The 12,771-nt window shown below is 38.7% G+C and overlaps 1 protein-coding gene across 1 annotated transcript in view; it reads right to left on the reverse strand.

Annotated features, from left to right (window-relative positions):
- Window positions 1-11,469, reverse strand: part of PDCL2 (phosducin like 2) — a 29,409-nt gene extending 17,940 nt beyond the window's left edge. The window contains exons 1-2 of the mRNA XM_064582423.1: window positions 11,439-11,469; window positions 10,778-10,868 (exon numbers count right to left, since the gene is read on the reverse strand). Of these exons, the coding sequence (XP_064438493.1) occupies window positions 10,778-10,868; window positions 11,439-11,469 (122 nt within the window). The remainder of the gene's footprint in view (window positions 1-10,777; window positions 10,869-11,438) is intronic.
- Between the last annotated feature and the right edge of the window lie 1,302 nt (window positions 11,470-12,771).

Raw genomic sequence — 12,771 nt, forward strand, 5'->3', positions numbered from 1 at the left:
GCTGAGCAGGGAGCCCGATGTGGGGCTTGAACCCAGGACCCTGGGATCATGACCTGAGCCAAACGCAGACGCTCAACGACTGAGTCACTCAGGCGCCCCTGAGTTCCAGTTTTAAAGCATTGTGCTCTGAGAATATGCAGGGAATAATCTCAATCTTTTGGTATCGGTTGAGACCTGATTTATGACCCAGTATGTGGTCTATTCTGGAGAAAGTTCCATATGCGCTCGAGAAGAATGAGTATTCTGTTGTTTTAGGGTGGAATGTTCTGTAAATGTCTATGAGGTCCATCTGGTCCAGTGTATCATTTAGAGCTCTTGTTTCCTTGTATTTTCTGCTTCAATGATCTGTCCATTGCTGAGAGTGGAGTATTGAGGTCTCCTACAATTAACGTATTGTTATCAATATGACTCTTTATTTTGGTTAACAGTTGACTTATGTAGATGGCTGCTCCCATGTTGGGGGCATAGATATTTACAGTTGTTAGTTCTTGTTGGATAGACCCTTTAAGAATGATATAGTGTCCTTCTGTGTCTCTTATTACGGACTTTAGTTTAAAATCTAATTTGTCTGATATAAGAATTGCTACCCTAGCTTTCTTTTGAGGTCCGCTGGCATGGAAGATAGATCTCCATCCCTTCACTTTCAGTCTGGATGTATCTTTAGGTTCAAAATGAGTCTCTTGTAGACAGCATATGGATGGGTCCTGTCTTTTTGTCCAATCTGCAACCCTGTGCCGTTTTATGGGAGCGTTTAGGCCATTCACATTCAGAGTGATTATTGAAAGATATGAATTAATTGTCATCATGTTGCCTGTGAAGATGTTGTTTTTATAGATTGTCCCTATAAATTTCTGTTGTAGATCACTCTGGGGTCTTTCTCCTTTTATAGAACCTCCCTTAATATTTCTTTCAGGGCCGGCTTAGTGGTCACATATTTTTTCAGTTTCTGCCGGTCATAGAAGCTCTGCATCTCTCCATCCATTCTAAATGACAGCCTTGCCAGATAAAGTATTCTTGGCTGCATGTTCTTCTCGTTTAGTACCCTGAATATGTCTTGCCAGCCCTTTCTGGCTTGCCAGGTCTCTGTGGATAGGTCTGACGTTATTCTGATGTTCCTCCCTCTGTACGTAAGGAATCTCTTCCCCCTAACTGCCCTTAAGATGGTTTCCTTGGTTCTAAGATTTGCAAGTTTTACTATTACATGCCGGGGCGTTGGCCTGTTTTCCTTGATCTTAGGAGGGGTCCTCTCTGCCTCTAGGATGCGAATGTTTGTTTCATTCCCCAGATTAGGGAAGTTCTCAGCTACGATTTGCTCAAATACATCTTCTAGTCCTCTCTCTCTCTCCACTCCCTCCGGGATTCCAATTTTTCTGACATTGGAACGCTTCATGGTGTCACTTATTTCTCTGATTCTATTTTCATGGATTCTGAGTTGTTTTTCCCTGGCCTCCTCTTTTCCCTTTTTATCTATTTTATTTTCTTCCAGGTCGCTTATTCGCTCTTCTGCCTCACTTACCCTAGCTGTTAGATTATCTAGATTGGATCGGATCTCACTGATAGCATTTTTAAGTTCTGCCAATTCACCTTTCATTTCTGCCCTTAGAGATTCTATGTTGTCATTAATTGATTTCTCCATTCTAGCCACTGTCTTCACAATTGCTAGCCTGAATTCCATCTCCGACATCTTGGTTATATCTGCATCCATTTGTAAATCTGCAGCATAAGTCATAATCTCTGAGTCTTTTCTGTTTTGGGGGCTCCTCCTCCTAGTCATTCTGTTGATGGGTGTTTGAGGGAATGTATAGAGTCCAAATTATTGACCAGAACCCAAGCAAGATGCACCTGTTTTCTTGGGACCTTAGAGTTGCTGGCCTCTTGTTTTCCCAGCCTGTCTTCTGGGGGCAGGGCCTGCTGTGCTGTTACTCAGGCAACCCTGTTTGGGTGGAGTTGCCCTGCGCCCATGTGGCAGGGGATGGGCTCAGCGGGAATCAGTTTTTGGGGCTTTTGTTCTCTGGCAGCTTTCCGTGTCTCTTCCACGAGTCAGAGCAGAAGAGACCATTTCCAACTCTCTGCCTCAGAGCAGAGAGACCGCAGTCTGTTCTTCAGTGAGCTCTCCAGGCCCCACCATCTCCGTTTCTATCCGTGCTGCTATAAACTGCAGCGTCCTGGGTTGTGCGCCCCTCCGCAGCGCCCCCAGTCCTGCCTCCAGGCCAGGGCCATCTCTGCCCTTTGTGCTTCTAAAACCGCCAGCTGCTCCCAGTTCGCACGTGTGACCCCTGGGCTCCGGGTTTCCGCACCCGGGGCTGCCCTAAAGTCCTTTCCCCCCCAGTACCAGTCTGCGAGTCTGTGCCCCATCTGCAGCGCGTGAGGCTGTCACTCACCAGCGGTGTAGGATCCCCATGGCCAGGCACCCTCCTGCTGCCGTTTATCCTCCGATATCTGCTCACGGAATCAGGGCTCCTCACTTTGTACCTCAAAACCAACCACCTCCGATATTCTGTTTGTAGAGATCCAGATCTTCTTACATCTCAGGCTGGTTTTGTGGGTGCTCAGAGTGGTCTGGTAGATATCCAGCTCAATTCCGGGGACCAGTTGAAATTGGGTCCCCTACTCCTCCGCCATCTTTCCTTCTGTCAAACTGTCAAACTGTTTTCCAGAATGGTCATATGAAGATTTCAGTTCCTCCATTATATTTACATTTTAATTGCCATATAATTCATATATTAGCATGCCTTGAAGATATTGTGAGTTCGGTTCCAGCCCATTGCAATAAAGCGAATATCACAATAAGGTGAGTCAAATGAGTTTTCTGGTTTCCCAGTGTGTATAAAATTTATGTTTACACTATACTGTAGTCTGTTATGAGTGCAATAGCATTATGTCTAAAAACAACAATGTAGGGAACCTGGGTGGCTCAGTTGGTTAAATGTCTGCCTTCAGCTCAGATCATGATCCCAAGGTCCTGGGATTGAACTCTTGACTTTGACACAGATCATAGTCTTAGGGTTGTGAGATAGAGCCCCACTTCGGGCTCTGCTCTGTGCTCAGTGGGGAGCCTGCTTCTCCCTCTCCCTCTGTTCCTCCCCCTGCTTGTACTCACTCTCTCTCTCTCTGTCAAATAAATAAACAAACAAATAAATAAGTAAAATCTTTTTAAAAATCCCAATCCTATCTTAAAAAAATAAATAAAAATAAAAACAATAATGTACATACCTTCATAAAATACAAATACCAAATAAAAATACTTTATTGCTAAAAATATGCTAACCATCATCTGAGCTTTCAGAGAGTCATACTCACTGAACACAGATCCCATAACAAATTTAATAGTAATAAAAAAGCTTAAAATATTGTGAGAATTACAAAAATGTGATAGCCCTGAAGTGAGCAAATGCTTTAGAAAAATGGCACCAAAGCCTTGCTCAAGACAGGGTTGCCACAAACTTCCAATTTGTAGAAAGCACAATATCTGCAAAATGCAATAAAGTGAAGTACAATAAAGTGAGGCATGTCTGCACAATAAAATTCAACTATTTAAAGTTTACAAGTCAGTGATTTTTTTTTTAACCATCTGAGCCACCCAGGCGCCCAGTGATTTTTTTTTTTTTTAATAAAGATTGATTGGGGCGCCTGGGTGGCTCCGTCGTTAAGCGTCTGCCTTCGGCTCGGGTCATGAACCAAGAGTCCTGGGATCGAGGCCTGCATCAGGCTCCTGCTTGGCGGGAAGCCTGCTTCTCCCTCTCCTACTCCCCCTGCTTGTGTTCCCTCTCTTGCTGTGTCTCTCTCTGTCAAAAAATAAATAAAAAATCTTTAAAAAAAAATAAAATAAAATAAAGATTGATTGATTCATTTTAGAGAGAGAGAAAAAGCACGAGCAGGGGAAAGGACAGAGGGAGAGGGAGAGGGAGAGGGAGAAGACTCCCCACTGAGCGCAGAGCAGAGCCCCAAATGGGGCTCCATCTCACCATCCTAAGACCATGATCTGAGCCAAAGTCAAGAGTCAGATGCTCAACAGACTGAGCCATCCAGGCGCTCCCAATTCAGTGATTTTTAAAATATTCAGAAAGTTGTGTATCCATCACCACTATCTAATTCTAGAATATTTTTACTGCCCCAAAGAAATCCCATCTGCAGTTATTCCCTATTCCCCCATCATAGGCCCTAGTAATTAATAATCTACTTTGTCTCTATAGATTTTCCTATCCTGGGACACTTCATATAAATGGAATCATATAAAATGTGGCCTTCTGTCACTGGTTAATTTCACTTGGCATAGTATTTTCAAGGTTCAGTCATGTAGCATGTATCAGTGCCACAATTCTTTACATGGCTGAATAAAATTCCATTGTACTGATACACCACACTTTGTTTATCTACTACCCAGTTAGTTGATGGACATTCACGTTCTTTGTACTTTTGGGCTATTATAAATAATGCTGCTATGAACATTCATGTACATGTACACGTTTTGTATACATATCTATCTCAGAGTAATTTCTGGATCATGTGGTAATTCTGTTTAACATTTGAGGAAATTCCAGACTGTTTTTCTTCTTCTTTTTTTTAAGATTTTATTTATTTGACAGAGAGAGACACAGCGAGAGAGGGAACACAAGCAGGGGGAGTGGGAGAGGGAGAAGCAGGCTTCCTGCTGAGCAGGGAGCCCTATGTGGGGCTTGATCCCAGGACCTGGGACCATGACCTGAGCCGAAGACAGATGTTTAATGACTGAGCCACCCAGGCGCCCCCCAGACTGTTTTTCAAAGCAGTGAACCATTTACATTCCCACCAGCAATGTCTGAGGGTTCCAATTTCTCCACATGCTCACCAACTCTTATTGTCTGTCTTCTTTATTATAACTACCCTAGTGAGGGCGCCTGGGTGGCTCAATTGGTTAAGCGACTGCCTTCGGCTCAGGTCATGATCCTGGAGTCCCTGGATCAAGTCCTGCATCGGGCTCCCTGCTCAGCGGGGAGTCTGCTTCTCCCTTTGACCCTCCCCCCTCTCATGTGCTTCCTGTCTCTCATTCTCTCTCTCAAATAAATAAATAAAATCTTAAAAAAAAAAAAAACTACCCTAGTGAGAATGAAGTGAAATCTCATGGTTTTGATTTGCATTTCCCTAATGACTAATTAAGTTGATCATCTTTTCATGTACTTATTTTCCATTTATTTTCCATTTTCTATTTAAGTCCTTTGCATGTTTTAATATTGGGTTATTTGTCTTTTATTGTTGAGTTCTAGGAATTCTTTATATATTCCTAGTAATCCCGTATTATATATATAATTTGCAAATATTTTCTCCCATTCTGGGGGTTATCTTTTCACTCTCTTGACAGTGTCCTTTGCACAAAAGTTTTCAATTTTGATAAAGTCCAGTTTATCTATTTTTTCCTTTGTTGCCTGTGCTTTTGGTGTCATTTCCAAGAAATCATTGCCAAATCCAATGTCACGGACATTGCTCCCCCTCCATGTTTTCTTCAAGGAGTTTTATAGTTTTAATTCTTACATTTAGGTCTTTCATCCACTTTATTTTTTGTTTATCGTATGAGGTAGAAGTCCTACTTTGTTCTTCTACATGTAGAAATCCAGTTTTCCCAGTATCATTTGTTGAAAAGATGAAATGGTCTTGGCACCTTGTTGAACATCATTTGACTATATATTTGAGGGTTTCTTTCTATGCTTTCTATTCTAGTCTATTCTATTATTCATCTGTGTGTCTATCCTTATGTCACTGCTACATTGTTTTGATTACTGTCACTTTGTAGTTATTTATTTATTTATTTATTTATTTATTTATTTATTTGAGAGAGAGAGAATGAGAGAGAGCAAGCACATGAGAGGGAGGAGGGTCAGAGGGAGAAGCAGACTCCCCGCCGAGCAGGGAACCCGATGCGGGACTTGATCCCGGGACTCCAGGATCATGACCTGAGCTGAAGGCAGTTGCTTAACCAACTGAGCCACCCAGGCGCCCTGTAGTAAGTTTTTTGTTTTTTTTTAATTCTTTTTTTTTTTTAAGATTTTTATTTATTTATTTGAGAGAGAGAGAATGAGAGACAGAGAGCACAAGAGGGAAGAGGGCAGAGGGAGAAGCAGACCCCCTGCCAAGCAGGGAGCCCCAATGCGGGACTCGATCCCAGGACTCCAGGATCATGACCTGAGCTGAAGGCAGTCGCTTAACCAACTGAGCCACCCAGGCGCCCCTGTAGTAAGTTTTAAAATCAGGAAGTTTGAGTCCTCCAACTTCGTTCTTTCTCAAGTTATCTTTGGTTTTCAGGACATGGATTATGTTTCTTTGTATTCATTTTGTCAATTTCTGCTCTTAACTGGAGATCAATTGGATTAATTTAAAATACACTTAAACTATGCAATGTTAAGGGCCTGACATGAAGCTTAATTTTAGTGTAAGTGCCTGACATTAAGCTTTTGATTGCTGAGGCATCCATTTCAAAAGATATACATCTTGAAAAACATATCGCCAGCTGTATGACACAGCTAGTAGCTGTGGAATTAGGCTGCCCCCACCCATGAAGATCCCTCTTTCAGACTTACTTCTGCCATTTAACTCTTTTTTGTGTTTCTTATGTGCGTTTTTCCCCTTAATTCTCCCATCACTGTTCCTTTTTGTATAATTGATTTTTATAATGTGCCATTTTAATTTGCTTCTTTTCTTTTACTCTTTTAGTTTTTTCTTAGTGGTTACCTTAAGGATTAAAATTAATATCTTATAAGGACCTACCTCGAATAATACCAACTTAGTTTGAATACCACACAAACACTCTACTGGTATACACCTCTATCCTTCCCCTTTTATACGGTTATTGTTACAGACTACATTGTTATATATTGTCTGTCCATTAACATCAACTTATAATTGTTGTTTTATATAATTGCCTTTTAAATCATACAGGGAAAAGAACCAAAGTTGAATAATTCTTTTATATTTACTTATGTAGTTATCTTTATCTATGTTACTTACTTCTTCAGAAGGCTTTGAGTTACTGTCTAGTGCTCTTTAATTTCAGCATGAAGGACCTCTTTAGCTAATTTTTTAGGGCAATTCTAGTAGGAACAAACTCACTTAGCTTTTATCTAGGAATATCTTCATTTCTCCTTTATTCTTATAGCACAGTTTTGCCAAATGAATAATTCTCAGTTGACAGTTGTGTGTGTGTTGTTGTTGTTGTTGTTGTTTTGCAGCACTTAAAATATATCAACTCGCTGCCTTCTGGCCTCCAAGATTTCTGATGAGAAATTGAATGACACTTTTATTAAACGTCCCTCATATGTGACAAGTCGCTTCTCTCTCACTGATTTCAAGTTTCTGTTTTTATTTTTTCATAGTTGATTATGATGTGTCTTTGTGTGGGTCTCTTTGAGTTTATCCTACCTGAAATTCATTGAGCATCTTGAATTTACAGATTTATGTCTCTTCTCAAATTTGGGAAGCTTTCAGACATTATTTTTTCAAATATTCTCTCTGCTCCTTTCTCTTTTCTTCTGCTGAGATTCTTACACTATATACGTTGGCTCATTTAGTGTATCATAAGGCCAATTAGGCTCTGTTCACTTTTCTTCATTCTTTTACCTTCTGTTCCTCAGACTCAATAATTTCAATTGTCTTATCTTCAAATTTGATTTTTTTCTTCAGCTTGTTCAAATCTGCTTTTGAAGCCCTCATATATATTTCACTTCAATTTTTATTGTACTTTTTAGTTTCAGAATATTTTTTTCATTCTTTTTTATAATTTCTATCTCTTTATTGCTATTCTCACTTTGTTCATATGATCCTTTCCTGTCTTTGTCCATGTCTTCCTTTAGCTCTTTAAGCAACTTTAACTTAGTTGGCTTAATGTTTTTGTCTAATAAGTCTGACATCTGGGCTTCCTCAGGTATATTTTGTATCAATTTATTTTGTTCTTTGAATGGGCCATACTTTTCTGTTTCTTTGTATGTCTTGTGATTTTTTGTTGTTGAAAAGAACACTGGATTCTTATAATGTGGTAACTCTAGAAATCAGACCCCCTCCTCCTATGATTTCTTTTATTATCGTATGGTGTCTCTGTGTCAGGGATCAGCCTGAGGTAAAAGCATTAAGGTCATCTGAGGTCTTTTTCTGAGCTTTCATCTTTCCCAAGCCTTTTTAAATTCCCTCATTTATTTGGTAGTTCTTGAATGTCCAAAAAACAAACAAACAAATGAACAGATATGGCTCCTTTAAATCTTCTGGAAGCCACCTGAGCCAGTGAAAGTTGATACCATGGCAACCACTCTTTGTGCCTATACCTCAGAAGTAACAATTCATAATCAGAACATTAAATAATATTGAGGACAAAGTCTTTATTGTCCACTCTGGCTCCAGCAAGCTGTGCCAAAAACACAGGTTGCTGTCCAAACAGTTGCCTACCATGGGGCTGGGGATAAGGGATGGATAGCTATCACCACACTGAGGACTGAAATCAACCAATACTAAAGACAACTTACCAGCTAAACTTTATCTTAGAAGCTGCAAATGTTCAAATAGACTCCAGAGTTCCAAAGCTGTTGCTTGAGACAGTTTCTGCCAGTACAATAGTTATCTAGGTGGACAGATGGATTCCTGGAGCTTTCTACTCTGCCATCTTTCTTGATGTCAACCTACTCAGTTGTTTTTTGAAAGTCTCTCAAATTTGGGTTTCTTGCATGTATTTTTATAATTTGACAGAGATTATGAATTATTGACAAGGATACTACATAGGTAATGTGTCCTCGGGGCATCATATCAGGAGTTACTTGATGTCAGTATATATTATTGGTGGTGTTAACCTTGGTCACTTCTATAAAATGGGGTCTGCCAAAACTCTACACTGTAGACTTAATATTTCCTCCCTTATAATTACTAAATATTTTGAGGGAGACACTTTGAGATTATGAAAATATCTTGTTTCTATTTAAGCTTCCCCACTCATTTCAGTATCTGTCAGCAGGGCTGGCCCATGGAGATTATTACTCTGGTGTTTGTTTGTTTGTTTGTTTCTTTCTTTCTTTTTTTAAGATTTTATTTATTTGAGAGTGAGAAAGAGAGAGAGCACAAGTGGGGGAGGAGAGAGGCAGAGGAGAGAGAGAGTGAGAAGCAGACTCCCCACTGAGCAGGGAGCCCAATGGGGGGCTTGATCCCAGGACCCTGAGATCATGACCTGAGCCAAAGGCAGACACTTAACCAACTGAGCCACCCAGGTGCTCTTGATGGTGATTTTTCTATTTTCCTCATCCCATCTAACACTTATATATTGGAATTTTCAGTGAGGAAGAAGTGTTACTTTCTCTGAATTTGTTCATGTATTAAGTTATTGATTTATATCACTAGGGACTCCTGGATATTTATTTTGTCATTTAGTATTATGATTATTATTTTGTTGTTCAAGTTGTTCCAACTCTGGTGATTTTCCAATCTTTAGTTTGGCTCCTATACATTTAAAAGACATTTTTTCTTTAGTATTTCTTTACTTTCTGGTACCACAAGATGCTCCAGACTCATATTGTAATTACTCAACTCACATAGTGTTCTCCAAAGAACACTGGTTCCTGTTATTAAAGAATAGCATTTATAAAACAAGAGCTAAGATCTAGGTATACTCATGCTACCAGACTATTGCTGCTTCTAACTCAATTCACTGTTAGGTTTTTTTCATTTTCATGTCAAAACAAAGCATTCTTGGGGCCAATCTCATTTGATCAGGATGTATTGTTCTTTTTTAATTGCTGGCCCTAATTTGCTAATATTTTGTTTAAAAATTTTGTGCCTATGTTCATAAGAGATATTTTTCTGTGATATTCTGTTTTTAAAATTTATCTGGCTTCAATATCAGGATAAGTTGGGAAATATATGTACTTGTTCTAATTTCTGAAAGAAATTTATTTATGACTGGTATTTATTTATTATATGATAGACATTATCTTAGAAGGAAAACTGTGGCTCTTATTGGTCTTTTATTGATATTTTCCACTTTACTTATATGTAACTTGATGAAGTTCCACTGTATATTATTGGATAGTTTTTTACTTAAGCAAAGGCAAAAATATTCAAGAAAAATATTCCACCTTATATAAAGTGAGTTGGCTTTAAAATGTTCTTTAAAAGCACCTGACTGGTTCAGTTGGTAGAGCATGTGACTTTTGTTTTTTGTTTTTGTTTTTAAAGATTTTATTTATTTATTTACTTGAGAGAGAGAGAGAGAAACAGCATGAGAGCGGAGAGGGTCAGAGGGAGAAGCAGGCTCCCTGCTGAGCCGGGAGCCTGATGTGAGACTCCATCCCAGGACTCCAGGATCATGACCTGAGCCGAAGGCAGTTGCTTAACCAACTGAGCCACCCAGGCGCCCGAGCATGTGACTTTTGATCTTGGGATTGTGAGTTCAGACCTCATGTTGGGTGTAGAGCTTACTTAAAAAAAAAAAACCTAAAATGTTCCTGGGGTGCCTGTGTGGCTCAGTCAGTTAAGCATCTGCCTTCGGCTCAGGTCATAATCCCAGGGTCCTTGGATCAAGAACCATCAGGCTCCCTGCTCACTGGGGAGTCTGCTTCTCCCTCTTCCTCTGACCGCCCCTGCTCATATTCTCTTTCTCTCTCTCTCTCTCTCAAATAAATGAATAAAATCTTTAAAAAAAACTAAAATGTTCTTAAAAACTAGTTTTGTTCTCTTAAAATCTATTCTGTAGGCAAAAATAGGGCTTTTTTTTGTTTCATTCTTATACTTCTCCATTCAAAAACTCATAAGTTGCCCAAATAAATCACTGTACCTATATATTTCAATAGCTTTCATATCTTCTTCATCAAATTCATCTTCAGCTTCCTTCAACTGTGCAAGAGTCATCTTTTCATATGGTTTAACTAAAACAAAATAAATTTTAGATAATTGAATTATTTAAAAACCATTTTTTACTTTATAGTCACATGGCTAGAAAAAACAATTTATAGATAAATGGAGATAAAGAATATCTTTAATGTTGCAGGTTCTCCAATATATAAATCTATTCTGTGGCTGACTACTTCAGGTTTGTTTAAAGTGTGAATTTCCCTCCAAGTTCACAGAACTACCAAGCTACATTTAAAGTAGATGGTAGATGTGAACATCAATTAGACCCCATAAATTTAGATTTTCCAAGTACCTGAAAACCTTGACAAATGAAACATACTATTTACATAATCAAAATAGAAGGTAATCATGAGCTAGAGGAATATGGCAGAGAAAAGTCTCACTAGGTTAGATACCAGGACATTTCAGCTCTATTACTAACTAGCTTGTGACATTCAACACATCAGTTACAATTTTTACGTGTCAGTACCCTAATTTCAAAAGTATGGGTGGGATTTCTAATGTCCTTTCTCCCTCTAAGTTTATGAAACACATTTTCACTATCATTATCTCCTTCATCCAGCCCACTAAATGCATAACTGTACCCATTGCTTCTTTCTGTAAACGTAAAACCATTTCTTCAATTTCATCTTTTGGCTCTTCTTTTGGAGGAAGAATGCCAAAATCTCTTAAAATTTCATTCCATTCTGTATCTTCATTTGGATCCTATTAAAAAAAATAGAAAATCTATTAACATAGTTGTGCATTTTAATATGTGTATGTGAAATTGATATATAGCATTTTTAATTATGCAATTGTTCATGAGCTCTATGATAACTAGATAATTAATTTCAAAGACTAGAACAAAGTGGCCTACTTTTTCCTCATTTCCCAGCACTAGTGGTACTACATACTTCAATAAATAGGATACAGCCTCTACCCTCAAAGTTACCTTGAAATGTTTAATAAAAAATCAATTTGGAACACATATATCAAATATTAATGAAGTAAACTCATAAATCATGGAAAATTCTCTGATGACTATAGAAGGCAAAACCAATTCACATCATGCACAAATACTGTTTTGTTTTTCTACATAGGCATTTAAGACCTCCATGTGAACATGTTTCTCTTTTCAACTATATAGCTTCAAGGGGCTCTTACTCCCAAGCTAAATGTTAAAAGAGGCTAGGAATTTTTCCATAGTTTAAATTCTGTCTAATCATAGTTTGTTTCTATGAAAGTTAACCTTGTTTTCCTTGTAAATTAGACTTTGATATTTTATTTGCTTCTTTTCCAGAAGTTGTAATATATTAACTCTTTTCTTTCTAGTCTGCTGTCCATTTTCTCTAATATTTCCAGAAGAAGAGAGAACTTTATATACATAAAGGAATACTGTAGCAAAGTATTTGATAACCTTGAATGATCTCCACATTCTGGTATTCACATCCCTCCATAGCCCGCTCTCCTTGATTATGGGTGGGAACTGTGACATGCTTCTAACCAAAAGAACATGGCAAAGATGAAGAAATGCCATTTCTGTGATTATACTCCATAATATTATAACTCCATCTTGCCAACACTCTTCTCACTAGCTGGCTTTGATAAAGCAAGCTGCCATGTTGTGAGGTGCCCTATGTGACTGTGCATAACCCACAATCAGCTAGAAATTGAGGCCCTTAGTCAAATAGCACCAAAAGAACTGAATTCTGCCAAATACCATGTAAGTGAACTTAGAAGTGGATCCCTCCTCTGTTGTACCTTCAAATGAGACCCCAGCTTTGGCTGACCCCAGCCACCAAATTTGTGGCACTTTGCCATGTAACAATAAATTACAAATACAAGTATCACCTTCTCCTCTTCATTCTATTCTTTGGCCAAAGTTTTGTTTTACTAGACACTCTTTGTCTTTTACTGGTCTTTCTATCCATGAGATCT

This window comes from Mirounga angustirostris, unplaced genomic scaffold (assembly GCF_029215605.1).
Source record: "Mirounga angustirostris isolate CCGP_5_RB_7025 unplaced genomic scaffold, mMirAng1.0.hap1 SCAF_2, whole genome shotgun sequence".
NCBI classification, from domain to species: Eukaryota; Metazoa; Chordata; class Mammalia; order Carnivora; family Phocidae; genus Mirounga; species Mirounga angustirostris.